The following is a 14989-nucleotide window of genomic DNA, read 5'->3' as shown; positions in this document are numbered from 1 at the left end:
AAACCTGAAGGATGGTCTCTGTGCAAGGGTAGAATGTTTGAATTTCGAGTCTCTTCTGTGCCGTTTTTCATGGCAGGCTTGGTGGCTGTATAGAAAGCAAGGAGGTTTACAGCATTTCAGGTAAGAAGTAAGCAAATCCTGATCAACTGGTAGCAGAGCTTTTCCACAAGCTGTGTAAAAACTGTTAGTTCAACACATATTTTGGACAGCTTATGAAGAAGGCTTCTGAAAACTTAGAAGCCAGGGGAGGGAGAACTTGGTCTTAAGTCCTTCCATGTCCTTTTGTTCTGGGCTGGAAAAAAACACTGGTGTTACCTGCAAGCAACAGATATGCTTCAGCTCAATTTTGAATCTGTTTGCATCTCTTATGGGAATGGAGAGGAGAAGCAAATAGCTTTAGGGGTTGAAGATATGTTAGCAATGGAGAGGAGAAGCTCTTCTGGCCATCCTCAGGAGCAGATGTGAGCACATTCACTGTCTTTACTGACAGTCAGGTGGTTGCTGACTTTAAGACTCCTTTTCAGCTCAACAAAAGAGCCAGTGCTTATATTTCACACAATCTGACATGGAAGCAAAATTGCATCTGAGCCTTCCTTTTTGCTACAGGTTTTAAATAATCATGCACATCTCCATGAGGTTGAGTTTCATGATCTTTCCCATGCTGTATTTTTACTCAGTTGTTTTTGGTTTTGTTTTTTTCCATTTTTTTCTGAAAATACTGATAGAAATGCTCTGGGGTTCCCCCTCCCAACATTATCTGAGCTATGTATTTGCAGTGTCACTTCTGTGTTTATGATGTGCTTGTGTCTGGTTTTAGTCTGTTCCTACCAGTTTCTGGGACATGCTGCTGACTCTTCCAGGTTTTATGTGGAGTGAAAATTCCTTCTAGGAAGCAGCCTGATAAAAACACTGCATCCTTTTTGTTTTCTTACAGCTACTACAGTCACTACTGCAGGGGAGGGGTTATTCAATAAGTACATATGCACACATGTAAAGAAAAAGAGGGAAGGAACCCTGGGTTGGAAAGTTTTCAAGCTATGTTTCTTACATGTCCTGTGTAGTTTGGAATGCAAAGTCAGCAAATAACAGTAACTTGTCTCCTTTCCATTCATACCATTCAAATAGTGCTTTTTCCCTATTATTGATACCTCCATAAATCTGAGTTTAACTCCTCTGACCTCTTTCTCAGTTTGCTTTTCTTGTTTTGGCACCTGACTAGATCAGATTGTTTTAATGTCTGGGGTGCCACTTCCTGTGACTATTTCATTTGCAGGTAAAATGTCTTTGTTGTGACTATGGACTTCCCTCAAAACTATTCAGGAAATGGCTCATTTTTCTTTGTTACTATGTATAGAAAAGTTGGAGATAATACCTGCTGGGTTTTTTTATAAGGGGGCGGCAGAGGAATGGTTTAAAGCTTGAGAAATAAATGCAGAGCAGAGAGACGAAATTTCCCAAAACCTTGTCTTCAGGTGGGGAAATTGCTATTCTGGATTAATTGCATTGTGGAGACTTCTGAAAGGAAAGTGGTTTTTTGGAAGGGGCATCTAAAGAGCATTTGCAGAGGTTGTTATTCCAGAAAAGCTAAATCATATCCATATAGCTGTGTCAGGTCATTTCCCCCTTACATACAGTAATATACTTGGGAAAAAAATGTAGAATTCTTCTCTGGAGGCTGTGGTAGGATGATCACCTGGGCTTGGTGTGTCAGTGGAGCACAGTCAGTTGCTTTATCACTGGTACCCCTGGTGCTGCTGGGAGCTGGTGGAGATGCTGGTGCCTGGGCTAACTTGATGACTGCCAGAGGATGGACTACACTGTCCAAGCTCATGGTTGTGATGCAGAAAATCATCCAGGAGCAACTGGGGATGGTTGTGGACTTCTCTAGCAAGGAGAGACAGGGCTCTGGTGTTATGGAAGAAAAAGTGATCTGTAATAAGTTATGTGTGTGTGGCTCTGCAATGGGGGAAGAAGCTGCTGGAACCAGGTTACCATACAGTGTTGTCAGAAAAGCAGCTTCACCCAAAAGGCTGCTCTGCTCTCAGCAGCCAAGAGTGTGTTTGAGAGGTTGGACTAACAAGGTAGGACTGGAGGGACTTCCCAGTGTATCAAATCAGCCCTTGTTAGTAGGAGCAGGCATGTCTCATGAACTCCATCATGAATCTGTCAGGCTCCATCTCAAGCAATATAAGCTTTTGTCTTTTCTAATCCCACCATGAGATTTTTTTTCTGTGGAATTCAGAGTAATTGCAGCTAAAGCATGGAGTGATGTTTCCCTGGAGCTTGTGGGTAGTGAGCAGACAACACCTCCAACAAGTAAGTTTGTGAGAGACTGGTTAAGAAACTGGAAGTTTTCTGTAATGTCCATAGGTCTAAATGTGGAGTGTGAAATCTTGTGCAGCACCCAGCTCTTTACTGGAAAGATGCAGCTCAGCTGTTTGGAAGGACTTTGAGCATACAAAGAAGAGGAGTGATGTGCAGGAGAATGGTGATACTAAAGGAGCAAGGTGAGAGAGAGGTCCAAGGAAGGGACTTCTTTGAAGTAAGCAGCACTCTGCTGCTGGAGCTGAGTGTCAGCACTTCTTCCCACCTTTTACTGGCACTGAAGAAGGAAACAGATTCCTGAGGTCTGAAGAATTAAGAGTGTAAGTTTAGATGCATAGCAATAAAAGATTAAGTCAAAGTTGTGTCATGGCCTGCTCTGTTAGGAGAAAGGGACATGGTCTTGTTGGTATTGGTATTGTCATTTGGGGGCATTACAGGTCAAAGAGCATCAAAGAACTCTGGTGTTCTTCAGCCTAGTTCAAGAGCAGTGCAGATAAATAGGGAGGAGCCTTTTAGCCCAGGGGGATCAGGTCTCAAACTACCCCATGGCATTGCCAAGGGTATCCTCCCCTGCTCAAAAGGCTCACAGCAGAACAACCTCCTTACTGGATCTGACCTACTCCATCAACTTCCTCTTTTAATGAGGAATTCCTTTAGGGCTGTAAGATCTGAGTTCTGCTGAACATCCAGACTGTCTTAAGTCGAGGTGATTGAAAACTGGGGATGTCACAAGAGGCAACTCCTTGGTGTTTAACTCCTGTGAGGCTGCCAAGTCTCATAGCAACGCTGATGGGATCATTTAGGCCATAGTTTTCATCTGGAAACTAAAAACAAAAAAAAAAAAAAGGATAGGATGTGGTCTTCTGCTTTACTTCTAGACAAACAAGGATCTCTTTTCTTTAGTCCTTACTAGCAACAGTTGTGTATCTATACCTAAAAGTGTTATTGTAAAGGTGCCTTATAGCCCCTTTCCATAGAAAACTCTGCTGTGTTGCAGTAAGTAACTTTCCATTGGCATACCAGCATGGACTGTAGGGGAGTTGTACTTTCTCAGCAATACTGGTGCCAGTAACTTCCCATCATTAAATACGTGAGTGTAGATTTATATAGCAAGATAAAAATGTCTTGGTCCTGCTCTGTCCGTTCCCTAAAGATTCCTAACACTTGCTTTTTTTAGCTACCACAAAGCACCATGGCTCCAGTCACTCACACAAAGCTCTTCTGTAATGGTTTAAGAATCTGTGAAAGGTTTGAACTTCATTAGAAGGTCTGTTCAGCTGGTAAGAACACAAGTTACTGTGTCTGAAGCCAGGGTATTGCTTCTAGCTCTAGAAGAACCTATAGGTGTAACTCAAGCAGCAGTGACTCCACAACTCGATCTTTCCACTGCAAGCAGGCCTACCTGGTACAGGGACATGCTGGTCCTTCCACATGCCTGCTGCTCAGAGCAGAGATTACAGTCAGGCTTTGCCTTAACACTGTCAGCACAAAGAGAAGGAGTACATTTGGGTCACTTGCAGGCTGGTAAATAAAAAATAAAGACCTGTGCTGAGGTTCCAAAGACAAACACCAAAGATTTCACAATTCTTTAGGCAATTGCCTACCAAAAAGTAGCCAGTAATAGCTGCACCTGTTTGAAAGCCACCAAAAGGATGTATTTGCCCACTGTTCACCCCTTCACACACAGAATACTGAATTGTAGAGCTTGGTCCTTTAGAGAGGCCAAGAGAAGAATGGGTTGAAGTGCAGAACAGAGTGGAAAAAGGGCCTGGGAAAGGCTGATAAATCTGCTTATCTGGGTGGAACCTCCAGCTACAGAAAATCCTTAAGCTACTAAATTTCTGAAACTGGGAGGATCCAACTGGGGACAGATTGCTTTGCATGTGTCCTATATCTTACTATTTTTTTCTCTATTGCACCATTAGTGGCTACTGTCTGAGATGGATCAGAAGGGTCTTTGATCTGACTCAAAGTAGCTGTTACAAGTTTGCATAGCAAGGAGAAGAGCAGCTTTAGCGTTTTAGATCTTCTGTGGGATTTGTGATTGATACCAGGACTTGAAAATGTTTTTTTGCTGGGTGAATTTATAGACTTGTTGTGACAGTTCACAGGAGTAAGCTGACTTTTGCCCTGGCATAATACTGTTAAAAAACAACCCTTGTTCGCTAAGAAACAAGATCTTCTGTCTCTTGGGAGGAAAAAAACAAACCTGTTATTCTGTGTGTGCAATATGTGCAATACTAGATGTCTGTTTAAGTCCAGTGATAGCATTACAATGTCTGTAGCAGAGTTAGAGGCTGTGATGTCCATGTGGCCTTTGTGTTGTGCATAACATGGTGCTTCTTTTGTTTTTGTTTTCCTGATTAGGGAAGAAGACAAGAACATTTTTGATTACTGCAGAGAAAACAACATTGACCATGTAACCAAAGCCATTTGCTCAAAAAAAGTGGATGTGAATGTCACAGATGAGGAGGTATGGAGAAAAAGATAAAAGACCACCAATCTTTTAACTGGTTTTGTGTATTCACTCAGTGCCACTGCTTGTCAAAGGTCCCTGGTTAGGATTGTGGGGACAAGGTGCTACAACAGCTGGACAAATGCTTGGTCATTGAGACAGAGGTAACCTACTTGAAAATAGCTTTCCACTGGATTTCTAGTAGTGTGGATGTACTAACTGTGATGCTGTAGCATATCAGAAACTTACTTTCTATGTTATTTTCAGCAATGCCAACAGCCACTTGTGGAATAAGAACTTCTGAATGCCTTCCTTTCCCCACCTAGTACACTAAACATGGTCAAATAGGAGAAGGAAGTGAGGGAAATGTTTTGGGGGGGGATTTCTACCATGCTGTCAGCTTCTCATCATTCTCAGGAAGAGGGCAAATGAGTGACACTGGCTTTCCAGCTTCATAAAAATCCCACCACTGCCAACAGTTCTCACACATCCAAAGCAGGGCAATGAAGCTGGTGAAGGTTCTGGAGCAACTGAAGGAATGGGATTGTTTAGTCTGGAGAAAGGGAGGCTGAGGGGACACCTCCTCCCTCTATACAACTCTCTGAAAAGAGGTTGTAGTGAGGTAGAGACCTGTCTCTTCTCCAAAGTAGCAAACAATAGGACATGAGAGGAAATGGCCTCAAGTTCTTCCAGGGGAGAATTAGATTGGAAATTAGGAAAAACTCCTCCCCCAAAAGGGTTGTCAGGCCCTGGAATAGGCTGCCCAGGGAAGTGGTGGAGTCACCATCCCTAGAGGGATTTGAAAGCTGCATAGATGTGGTGCTGAGGGGCATGGTTTAGTGGTGACCTGGCTGTGCTGTCTTAACAGTTGGACTTGATGATCTGAAAGGTCTCTTCCAACTTAAACAATTCTATATTTCTATGAAAAACAGTGACATGATCCAGTCTTTCTCTGCTCATCAAACTGAAAACACCATTCCCCCCCAGGAAGACAATACAGGCATTGCCAGCGACCTCTCAAGAAAAAAGCCTCAAGAATTGTGAATTGGCTTGGTAAAAATATATGCTTGTTGTAGACAGTTTCCTGTTCATCCTTCAGGAAAGGCAGCGATGCCAGCTTTGTCACCTTTGCTTCCATCCTTGCATGCTGCCACCTAGCCCTGCTCATGGTCCAGCATCCCTTACAGCTCCTCTGGCCTACTGCTCTTCCAGCACATTGTGTTGGGCTGAACAGATGAAGTGCTTACGCATTCATAGACTGAGACACCACAAATTCAGTTGGGTTCTCCTGTAGCTCTAAGCAGATTTCTGCCCTCTGAGCCATGACAGCCCCGGCTGGGGCTCTGAATGCTGATGGCAGGGCCTTTTATTATTAATCAGGAATTCATGTGATTAATTTTCAGAGGAGAGGAGGGGAAGATGTACACTATCAGGGCTGGATTTTCACATCGTAAATTCAATGAACTGAAACTGTCATGTGCCACATGGTTGCTGCAACAGCGCCAGTGTTGAGCTCCATCTCCTGCTGATCACAGGCTGCAGAGGTAAATGTCATGGGCAGTCCCACAGAACACAACTGGAGTCCTCTCATTAACAAAAACTCTTTTTTTGTGATCACACACTTGCAATAAGTGTATAATAACAATATCAGGTTAGCATTATTTCGTTTCTACTGGCATGATGCTCTTTGTTAGATAGCAGGTTCAGAAGCTTTTGTGTCCAAGCAACAAATGTGCTTGTTTTCAGCCAAAGGGGGGGGGGGGGTGTTTAAAATCAAAATATGTGGTGGAAGCTGAAAGATTTCTGTGCTCTAGCAAAAAAAAATGTTTAGAGCCAAATCTGAAAACTACCATGTGACATCCTCTTTGGGACACAAGTCTCTGCTGAGGAGAAGTTCTGTTCCTGAGCTAATGGGTGTTAGCACATGACTGTTGCAGGGTATGGAAATAAACCCCTTCCTATTTCTGAAGTGCTCATGGGAAGATTCCCACTGGTGCAGAAGTCCCCCATAGATGAAACTTCCACAGCCTCAGTGATTTTTGGCTTATCCAGCAAATGCTCAATCAGGGAAGTAAGAACTATTTATTTTTTATTTAGGTAAGTGCTGGCTTCCTTAGGCTTGACTCCAACTGCCCACTCTGGTCTTGAACAAAATATAATAGCCTACCAAACCCAGAAATCTAAAGAATTTCTTATTTAATGATATGTTAAAGAGCTGAAACCATTACCAATGTTGTTTGGTATCCAAACCTATTCTTCAAACTCTTGGAAGATAGCTTATTTTCCAATATCGTGCAGGTTGATTGAAGTTTTAGAACCCATTTTAGACTAGACATAACCCAGAGCGAGCTTTTGGTGGAGGGAAGTGTATGCAAGCATAATCGTGTCATTTTTATTAACTATTTTAGTGTTACTGTATAAACACATCCTACCATATCCAAAAGATGCCTCTCCTCATCCTCTGAACATAACTCATGGTGTCAGGCCTTTGATTTAAATGCATATAAATGTAAAATGGCAGCAAGACTATGTACAAAGAGTTAACTCATTGTGAAACAAAATCTACCAAAGCACCAAATAGTCTTGTGCTGAACTGCAAAGACACTGGGCTCAGCCTTTCCTTGTACAACAAAGACTTAACTGAGGTTAGAGGCATTCAGATTTTGTTGCTATGTGATATTAGTGCTGTCTCTAATTGTATGTATGCCCATATGTTGATGTGTTAGTGCTGTCTCTAGTTGTATCCCCTCATTTTGTGCAATCCTGCAATAAGTTAACAAAAGGAGGAAAGAAATTCATAGAATGATTTGTGTTGGAAGGGACCTTAAAGATGATCTAGTTCTGTCTCCTGTGCCCTGGGCAAGGACACCTTCCACTAGACTAGGTTGCTCCAAGTCTCATGCAACCTGGCCTTGAACACCTCCAGGGAGGGGGCATCCACAGCCTCCCTGGGCAACCTGTTCCAGTGTCTCACCACCCTCACTGTAAAGAATTTCTTCCTAATCTTCAGTCTAAATCTCCCCTCCTCAAGCTTCAATCTGTTTCCTCTCATCCTATCACAACAAGCCCTTGTAAAAAGTCCCTTCCTGGCTTTCTTGTAGGCTCCTTTCAGGTACTGGAATGCCCACATGAAGCTCTTAGTGACACATGGGACACATGGTCTTGAACATGTCCAGGGAGAATAAAAACATAAAATGAGGTCAAGCCAACTTACTCAAAGCAAAAACATTTCAGAAAGGGCAGCAGAAGTCTCTGGGGTTTCGGTGGATGCGTTTGGCAACTTCCAAAACACGACTGGTAGAAATAAAGGTCTTCATGTAGAGCATTTGAGCCAACCTACCTGATAACAGTTTGGATATGATAAAGTTCAATTTAGAATTAAACAAAGAATCTAATGACACTAATCATGTAGAAGCTTCCATTTACTGTAACTAAATTGTCCAGAGTTCAACAGAGGAGCTTGCATTCACTTAGAAGTAGGAGCAGAAACTAAACCAACCGATTTCTCTTAGGTCCATCAGCAGGACTAATGAAATCAGAACTGACCTGTGGCCATGAAGTCGCTGCAGGCACATCCTGATGGTGTGGATTGCTTGCTGCCTTTTTGAGAACTGTGTTTCTTCAGCTTTTAACAAACCAAGCACTGCTCAAAAGCATCCCTGAGTTGCTTTTGTAATTGGTGCCAAGGGCTGTGGAGATTGTAAACAGAGACATTTTTTTTGAATTGTTGGAGAAAACCCCAATAAACAAACGTGTTACCTGTGTGCAGTATTTAAGCCCTTGCCAAAACTTTAATGAAAGGCATCTCAAATGATGCTCAGTCCACAGCCCTCATGCTTTTGAGGCAGCAAATGCCAAATTACTGCCAGCTTGCCAAGAAAAGGATGGGGTGTGGAAGGGGAATGGGTCTGAAGAAGGATCTCGTACTTCTGGATTATGAATTTGCCCAAGTGTTTCACAGCTCTGAAAGTGATTGACTTCCAAATCACAGCTGAAGTTTACCTGTATAACTGCCACAGTCACCCTTCCCTTCACTGTTTTTACTGTCACTGGGGGATGCAGCCTTTAAATATCTCCTCTTAATTACCAATAATAAAACACTTGTCACAAGTTATAGTGTCTCTCATTGCTACACAGCCATTACAGCTGCAAACAGCATGCCTAGAAGGGTGGCTTAATGTTGTAGCACATCCATTCAGTTTGGCTTTGTTCTGCTCTTTCTCTGCACCGGCTAATTGATGTGAAAATCATTCCCATCCGTTTGTCTGCTGAGACTCAGTATATCTGAGACAAATTCCTGTCCTGTGCTTTGTTTGTGAACACCCTGTGACTTGGAGCTGAGCAAAATTGATGTGCTGTTGGCTTGAGAAACCACTGCAGAAGCTGGCCAAGCTGGCAGCGGTTAGCCAAGCAAAGCGCAGAAGATTTAAGAGGCAGGGTTAGTGCACTGGGGCTATTTTTGTGCCTTTTTTTTTTTATATATTAAATACTTCAAAGGCAGGGGAAAATGCATCCTCTTAAGTAACTTCTCTAACTGTTGTGTTTGAATTGCATGGCAGGGGTACCTTGGTGTTTGGCTGCATTTAGTCAAGACCCCACTACTGCAGTGCTTTTCTGTACAAAATTATTCATATTGCTTTGAGTCTGTCACTGCTTAATGACATAGTCATATGAGAAGTGTTTTGGGAAAGCTCAATCTGTGGCTCTTAAGATTTCTGCCATGTTATTTAAGCATTCCAGTACATGTTATATGCTGATACAAAGCAGCAGCTTGCAGACTAAAGAATTTTTCAGCATGCATAGTTGATGCATAGAAAGAGTTGGATTGTACATTCAGTTTAAGTTTGTCTTATCACTAAGATTTAAGGAAGAGGTGGAAAACAATGGACCTTGTAGCTGTATACCTGCCCAAGTACCTTTGCTAGACCTTCTAAGTGTTTTAGTTTGCCTGATACTATGCAAAAAGTAGTGAATATTCTTGTTTTAAATACAAGTTTCTTAGTAATTATTTGTATTATACTTTCAGTAGGCTGAGTTTCCTCTGCCGTTATTTTTACTTCCGCATTAAATGGTGTGTTCTTGCACAGAAGGTCTCCAAGTCCCTAACACTCTATGTTTAGGGTGTAGCATGCTGCAAGGATGCAGCCATTTCTTGGGTGGAACATGTCAGCCTTTTAATAGTGCACAATTACAATGCAGAGCCATTTAAGGCACTAATTGGAAAATATTGTATCCATTTAGAATTACAGAGAAAATATATAGGTAAGCAGAGTGTAATTACCCAGAGTGGAATTGGCCCTGGACTTGAAATCCATACTCCTGCAAATAGCACAAGGAGATTTTTAATGGCTATAGATGATCAAGCTTCAGTTTCTTGTCCTGTTCCAAAGGTAACACTTGCAGCAGAACCAGCCTCTCAGTGTCATGGGCAGGGACCAGTTGCACAGTGCTGCAGTATCCCTGTGCTGACAGAATTGACATCACTGTCTCTCCTGAACTTCTGGTTTTCCTTCATTGCTCTCAGCCAAATTCAGCACCAATACAAGGAGAATCTGCTTGTCCAGAGACGGCAACATATTATAGCTACTGATCTGTAGTATGGATTTTGATAGAAATTATAGAAACACCTTTATTTTGTTGTGTAATTGCATGATACTTACACTTGTGTGAGTACCATATTTTTCCCCTATACCTACATCAAGAAATAGAAATCATCTATGGAAGTGTTTATTGCTAATTGTGCATATTTCAGGCAGTGCTTCTTTCATCTATGGCATAAGAAAAATTTTGATATTTGTCCAGCTGAAATCCTAAGTGTTAAGAAATCAGCAATCCAGAAATGAGTTAAGGATTTTTCCATGATTATCAATTGTTTTAAATTCTTCTCTCTCCCCCGCTTTAGACTTTGATAATGGTGTTGAGCACAAGAACATTAATCATTGAATGGCCCACAGATGTCATCAGTGCTTCCATGGAAAGCCATTGTCAGAGAATTCATTCTAATTCCAGGTTAATTAGTGTAACATTAAAATTATGTGTTACAAAAATTAATTACTTGCTGGGTCAAAAAGTGTGTTAAAAAGCTTAATGCTTTGAGCTTGAGATCACATTTCCTTACTCAAAACCAGTTCTGCCTCTGCTGCCCTGTCCAAGAATATTCTGCAGAAGCAACATGAGCTTTGCTTGCAGGTGTCTTCTGCCCCTTTTGCTGTTTTGGCACCATGGTCAGGAAATTTATCTTGCAGTTGCCATTAGGAGAGAAATGAGTTGCTCACCTTGTTCTTCACTGCTTTGTCAAGAGATTTATAACCAGGCATGGGCTTATCTAACTGACTTCGTATCTGTGAAGGTCCATGACTGTTTTGTGTAGCATACTGGAAAATGCAGGTCAGCCTGACAGTGTCACAGCTTGGGAGATGATTTCTTGGGTATCTGCAGGGTGCTTTCTAAGGAATCCCCTGCAAGTGTGCCACATGCAATCCTAAATTAGGGTAGACTAGCAGTAAGTCTAATTTACTGGCTGTAGATAGTAAACACAGACCAAAACCTTCCATCTCTAACTGCTTTGAGCTACTTTTCTCTTTGGAGTTGCCAATAAGCAAAACCTTTTATAGGTCATAGAGACTGTCTTAGAGCTGTATGTCAGAAGGCCCTGTTACTGCTTTGAGTGTGTTTCTGCATCATAAAAGGGTAAGCACTCCAGCCTCACCACAGGGCTATTAAAGTGTGTGAACTTGTCACAGCTCTGCTGTGTACAAGTGTTGCCTTTCACAGGCTTGGCTATTGTGGCCCAGAATCAGAACGCCACCTGTGAACCCAACCCCAAAAATTTGGCTTAATTTCCCTACACCACATCCCACGTCCTTGCCAGGCAGAAGGATCTGAACTTCCATTGTATCCCCTTCCATGGTGGCAGAGACACATAGAGAGACTTTAGAATCACGGAATGGTAGGGCTTGAAAAGGACCTCTGGAGATCATCTAGTCCAACCTCCCTGTTAGAGTAGGGTCACTCAGGTCAGATTGCTCAGTATTACAATGTCCAGGAGGGTTTGCAATCTCTCCAGAGAAGGAGACTCCACAGCCTCTCTGGGCAGCCTGCTCTAGTGCTCCAGCACCCTCACAGGAAAGTTTTTCCTAATGTTCAAGTGGAACTTCTTGTGTTCCAGTTTGTGCCTGTTGTACCTTGTCCCATCACTGGGCACCGCTGAGTCTGGCCCCATTGTCTTGATGCCTGCCCTTTAGATACGGATACACATTGATCAGATACCTTCTCTGTTTTCTCGAGGCTAAACAGCCCCAGGTCTCTCAGCCTTTCCTCCTCAGAGAAATGCTCCAGTCTCTGATCATCTTCATATCCCTGCGCTGGATTCTGTCAATAGTTCCTTGTCTGTCTTAAACTGGGGAGCCCAGTGTGTGCAGAGACTTGAAGAAAGGGGATGGGGAAAAAAACCACAGCAATTTTGGTCAGGCTGGAGGCATGGATGCAGCTACCCATATTGCAAAGCTGAAAGGGGACAGTCATGGGTGCTGCCCAGGCACCCAGTTTTAATCTTCTGTTGCAGCAGAGGCAGGGCTTGTGGGTTCAGTGTTTTCAACCTGCCAGAGGAATGAGCTTGTGGGGACTTGACATCTATGTGACTGAGGCAGCATTGAAAATCTTACTCTTTATTGTGTAAGTCTTTGCTCCCAGAAAAGTCAGAGGTGTGAATATTCCAAATCTGTAGTGGAAAACAAATCATGGCATGGCTCCTGCTTTCCATGCTTTGCTGCTTTTCTCGTCTACGTTTTTTTTTGCTGGATTGCTGGTTTGGTGCTAAATGAACAACAAATTCAACATTTCAACACTTCTAGCATTATCCTGTAAGTCCATATTGGGAGCAGTAGGATGTTACAAACTGATACTAGGGTGGTTTTTCAGAGTCTGTGATAATTTTGTTATTAGTGCTTAATACTTAAGACAGTGATTCTCTGTGGGTATTTTTGGGCCAGGCTTTATTAATTTCCTCCTGTCTGTTGCAGGGCCGGGCTCTGCTCCACTGGGCATGTGACAGAGGACACAAGGAGCTGGTTTCAGCACTGTTGCAGCACGCTGCTGACGTTAACAGCCAGGTAAGAAAGGAGTAAAAAGTTGAATTTGGTTGATGTGTTGTTACATAGCCCCCTGACCAAATATTTAATATGAAACTCAATCCTTCCAAAGCTTCGTAGCAAGTTCTCTCAGAGCCCTTATCACAGAGAAGAACATCCAAAAGAAGGGAACCTGGAAAAACCAGCAGAATTTGGCTGGATTAAATACATCATCATAAGGGCCCTTCTTCAGTTCTTGCAGAAACTTCTTCCTGCAGTGAAGTTTTTGGATCAACAGGACTAGAGGAAATGGTTTCAAGCTGTATCAGGGGAGGTTCAGGCTGGATGTTAGGAAATGGTCTGCCCAGGGCAGTGGTGGAGTCACCATCCCTGGAGGTGTTAAAGCAGTGTGTGAACCTGGTGCTTAGGGACATGGTTTAGTGTTGGCCCTTGAGTGCAGGGTCAAGGGTTGGACTGGGTGAGCTTTGTGGTCTCTTCCACCCAGATGTGTTCTGTGATTCTGTGACTGTGGCTTCCAACGTGACCGTGGTGCTGATGACAGGAGAGGTTTCTTGTGTATGAGGTGTTCAGTAGCTTCCTACATAAAGTGTGTTCTCCAGTGTATTCTTTCGAACACCACACTCACAGCAGAACTTTATGGACTAGTGGAAAGAGAATCTTATCTTTGCCTAGCATAAAAGCATCCCATAAATGTCTGGTTTGGCAGATCACACCACAAGGGTTGGTGGTGCTTCAGCTTACATTGTGGTGAGCATGTTACAGCTGCAGCAGGATCTCAGTGCAGACTGAGGGCAGAGTCAAATGCCTTTATGCCATTTTCAGCCTCACACATCCACCTCACCCCCTTAGCAGTCACCATTTCTAGCACAATTTGACTCACAGAGTCATTTCAGCTGGAAAAGGCCTTTAAGATCATCAAGTCTGTTATCTAACTACCAAGTCTGATGCTAAATCAGATCCCTCAACACCACAAAACCACATTTCTGTGTCTTTTAAACATCTCCAGAGATAGGGATTCAACTACCTCCCTGGGGAGCCTGTTCCAGTGTTTGAAAACCCTTTCAGTGAAGAAGTTTCTTCTAATGTCCAACCTAAACATTCCCTGGCACAACTTGAGTCCATTTCATCTTGTCCTAACACTTGCTACTTGGGAGGAGAGACCAACAACCCCCTCACTACATCCTTCTTTCAGGTAGTTATAGTGAGCAAAAAAAGGTCTCCCCTCAGCTTCCTTTTTTTTCCACAGACCAAACAATCCCAGTTCCCTCAGCCACTCCTCACAAGACCTGTTCTTCAAACCCTCCACCAGCTTCGTTGCCATTCTCTGGATCCTCTCCAGCACTTCAGTGTCTTTCTTGTAGTGACTTAACTGGGCGTGAAGTACTTTGTTTAGCCCCTGTTTTGGCCAAATCTTAACTAGCAGGAGTTTTAGGGTACCTTAATAGACCAGGCTCTGAACTGCATGGGTTCAGCAGCTGCTTTGCAAGTGGTTCATTGTAGCCAGCCAGCTTGGGTCTGCCTGTGCCCATGAGTCAGTGCTCCTGGGTTTGTCAGCTTGCTGTAATTACGGGCTGACCTGTGTAAATGTGATCGTGTTCGGAAATAATCGTCCAGCATATTTCTGTCAAATTATGATTGACTGCTCTTTACCAGCCTGACACTTCTTGGCTTTGCACTCCTGCCCAGTTTGGACATAGATACACCTCTGCTGACAAATTTGCTAGCTCTTACTGGTGAGATCTTAAGCAGCCTTGAAATAAATGCCTCAGGAATTTGTAAGATGTGGACCCTAAGCACAGTTACAGTCTGAAGGCTTGTCAGCAAATCTGTAGTGTTCAGAGGCTACTAACAGCTGTGTTGGTATTTACACATAGATGAAATTGTTGTAAAAAAGCCTTTCTTGCCTTTGCCTGGGCAGGATTGCTAGTGGAATGGGTATTAGGAAGCATGGCTGCTCAGTAGCTGATGGGACAGCTATCTTCATGCTCACACCTCAGGGATTTCAGTTGTGATGGATTTTATAGGAGTTTTTCCTTACACAGAAGAGGGGCAGGGGAGCCAATACAAATGGGGAGCCTTGTGTGCCCCACCGTCAGTGCAGACCATCACATTTCAGTCA

The 14989-nt window shown here is 43.1% G+C and overlaps 1 protein-coding gene across 1 annotated transcript in view; it reads left to right on the top strand.

Annotated features, from left to right (window-relative positions):
- The window catches only part of ACBD6 (acyl-CoA binding domain containing 6), a 94688-nt gene that overhangs the window by 36138 nt on the left and 43561 nt on the right, over positions 1 to 14989 (top strand). Inside the window, exons 5-6 of the mRNA XM_054384392.1 lie at positions 4693 to 4798; positions 12802 to 12891. Of these exons, the coding sequence (XP_054240367.1) occupies positions 4693 to 4798; positions 12802 to 12891 (196 nt within the window). The remainder of the gene's footprint in view (positions 1 to 4692; positions 4799 to 12801; positions 12892 to 14989) is intronic.

This window comes from Indicator indicator, chromosome 10 (assembly GCF_027791375.1).
Source record: "Indicator indicator isolate 239-I01 chromosome 10, UM_Iind_1.1, whole genome shotgun sequence".
Taxonomy (NCBI): Eukaryota; Metazoa; Chordata; class Aves; order Piciformes; family Indicatoridae; genus Indicator; species Indicator indicator.
This window is presented reverse-complemented; position numbering and strand designations above follow the sequence as displayed.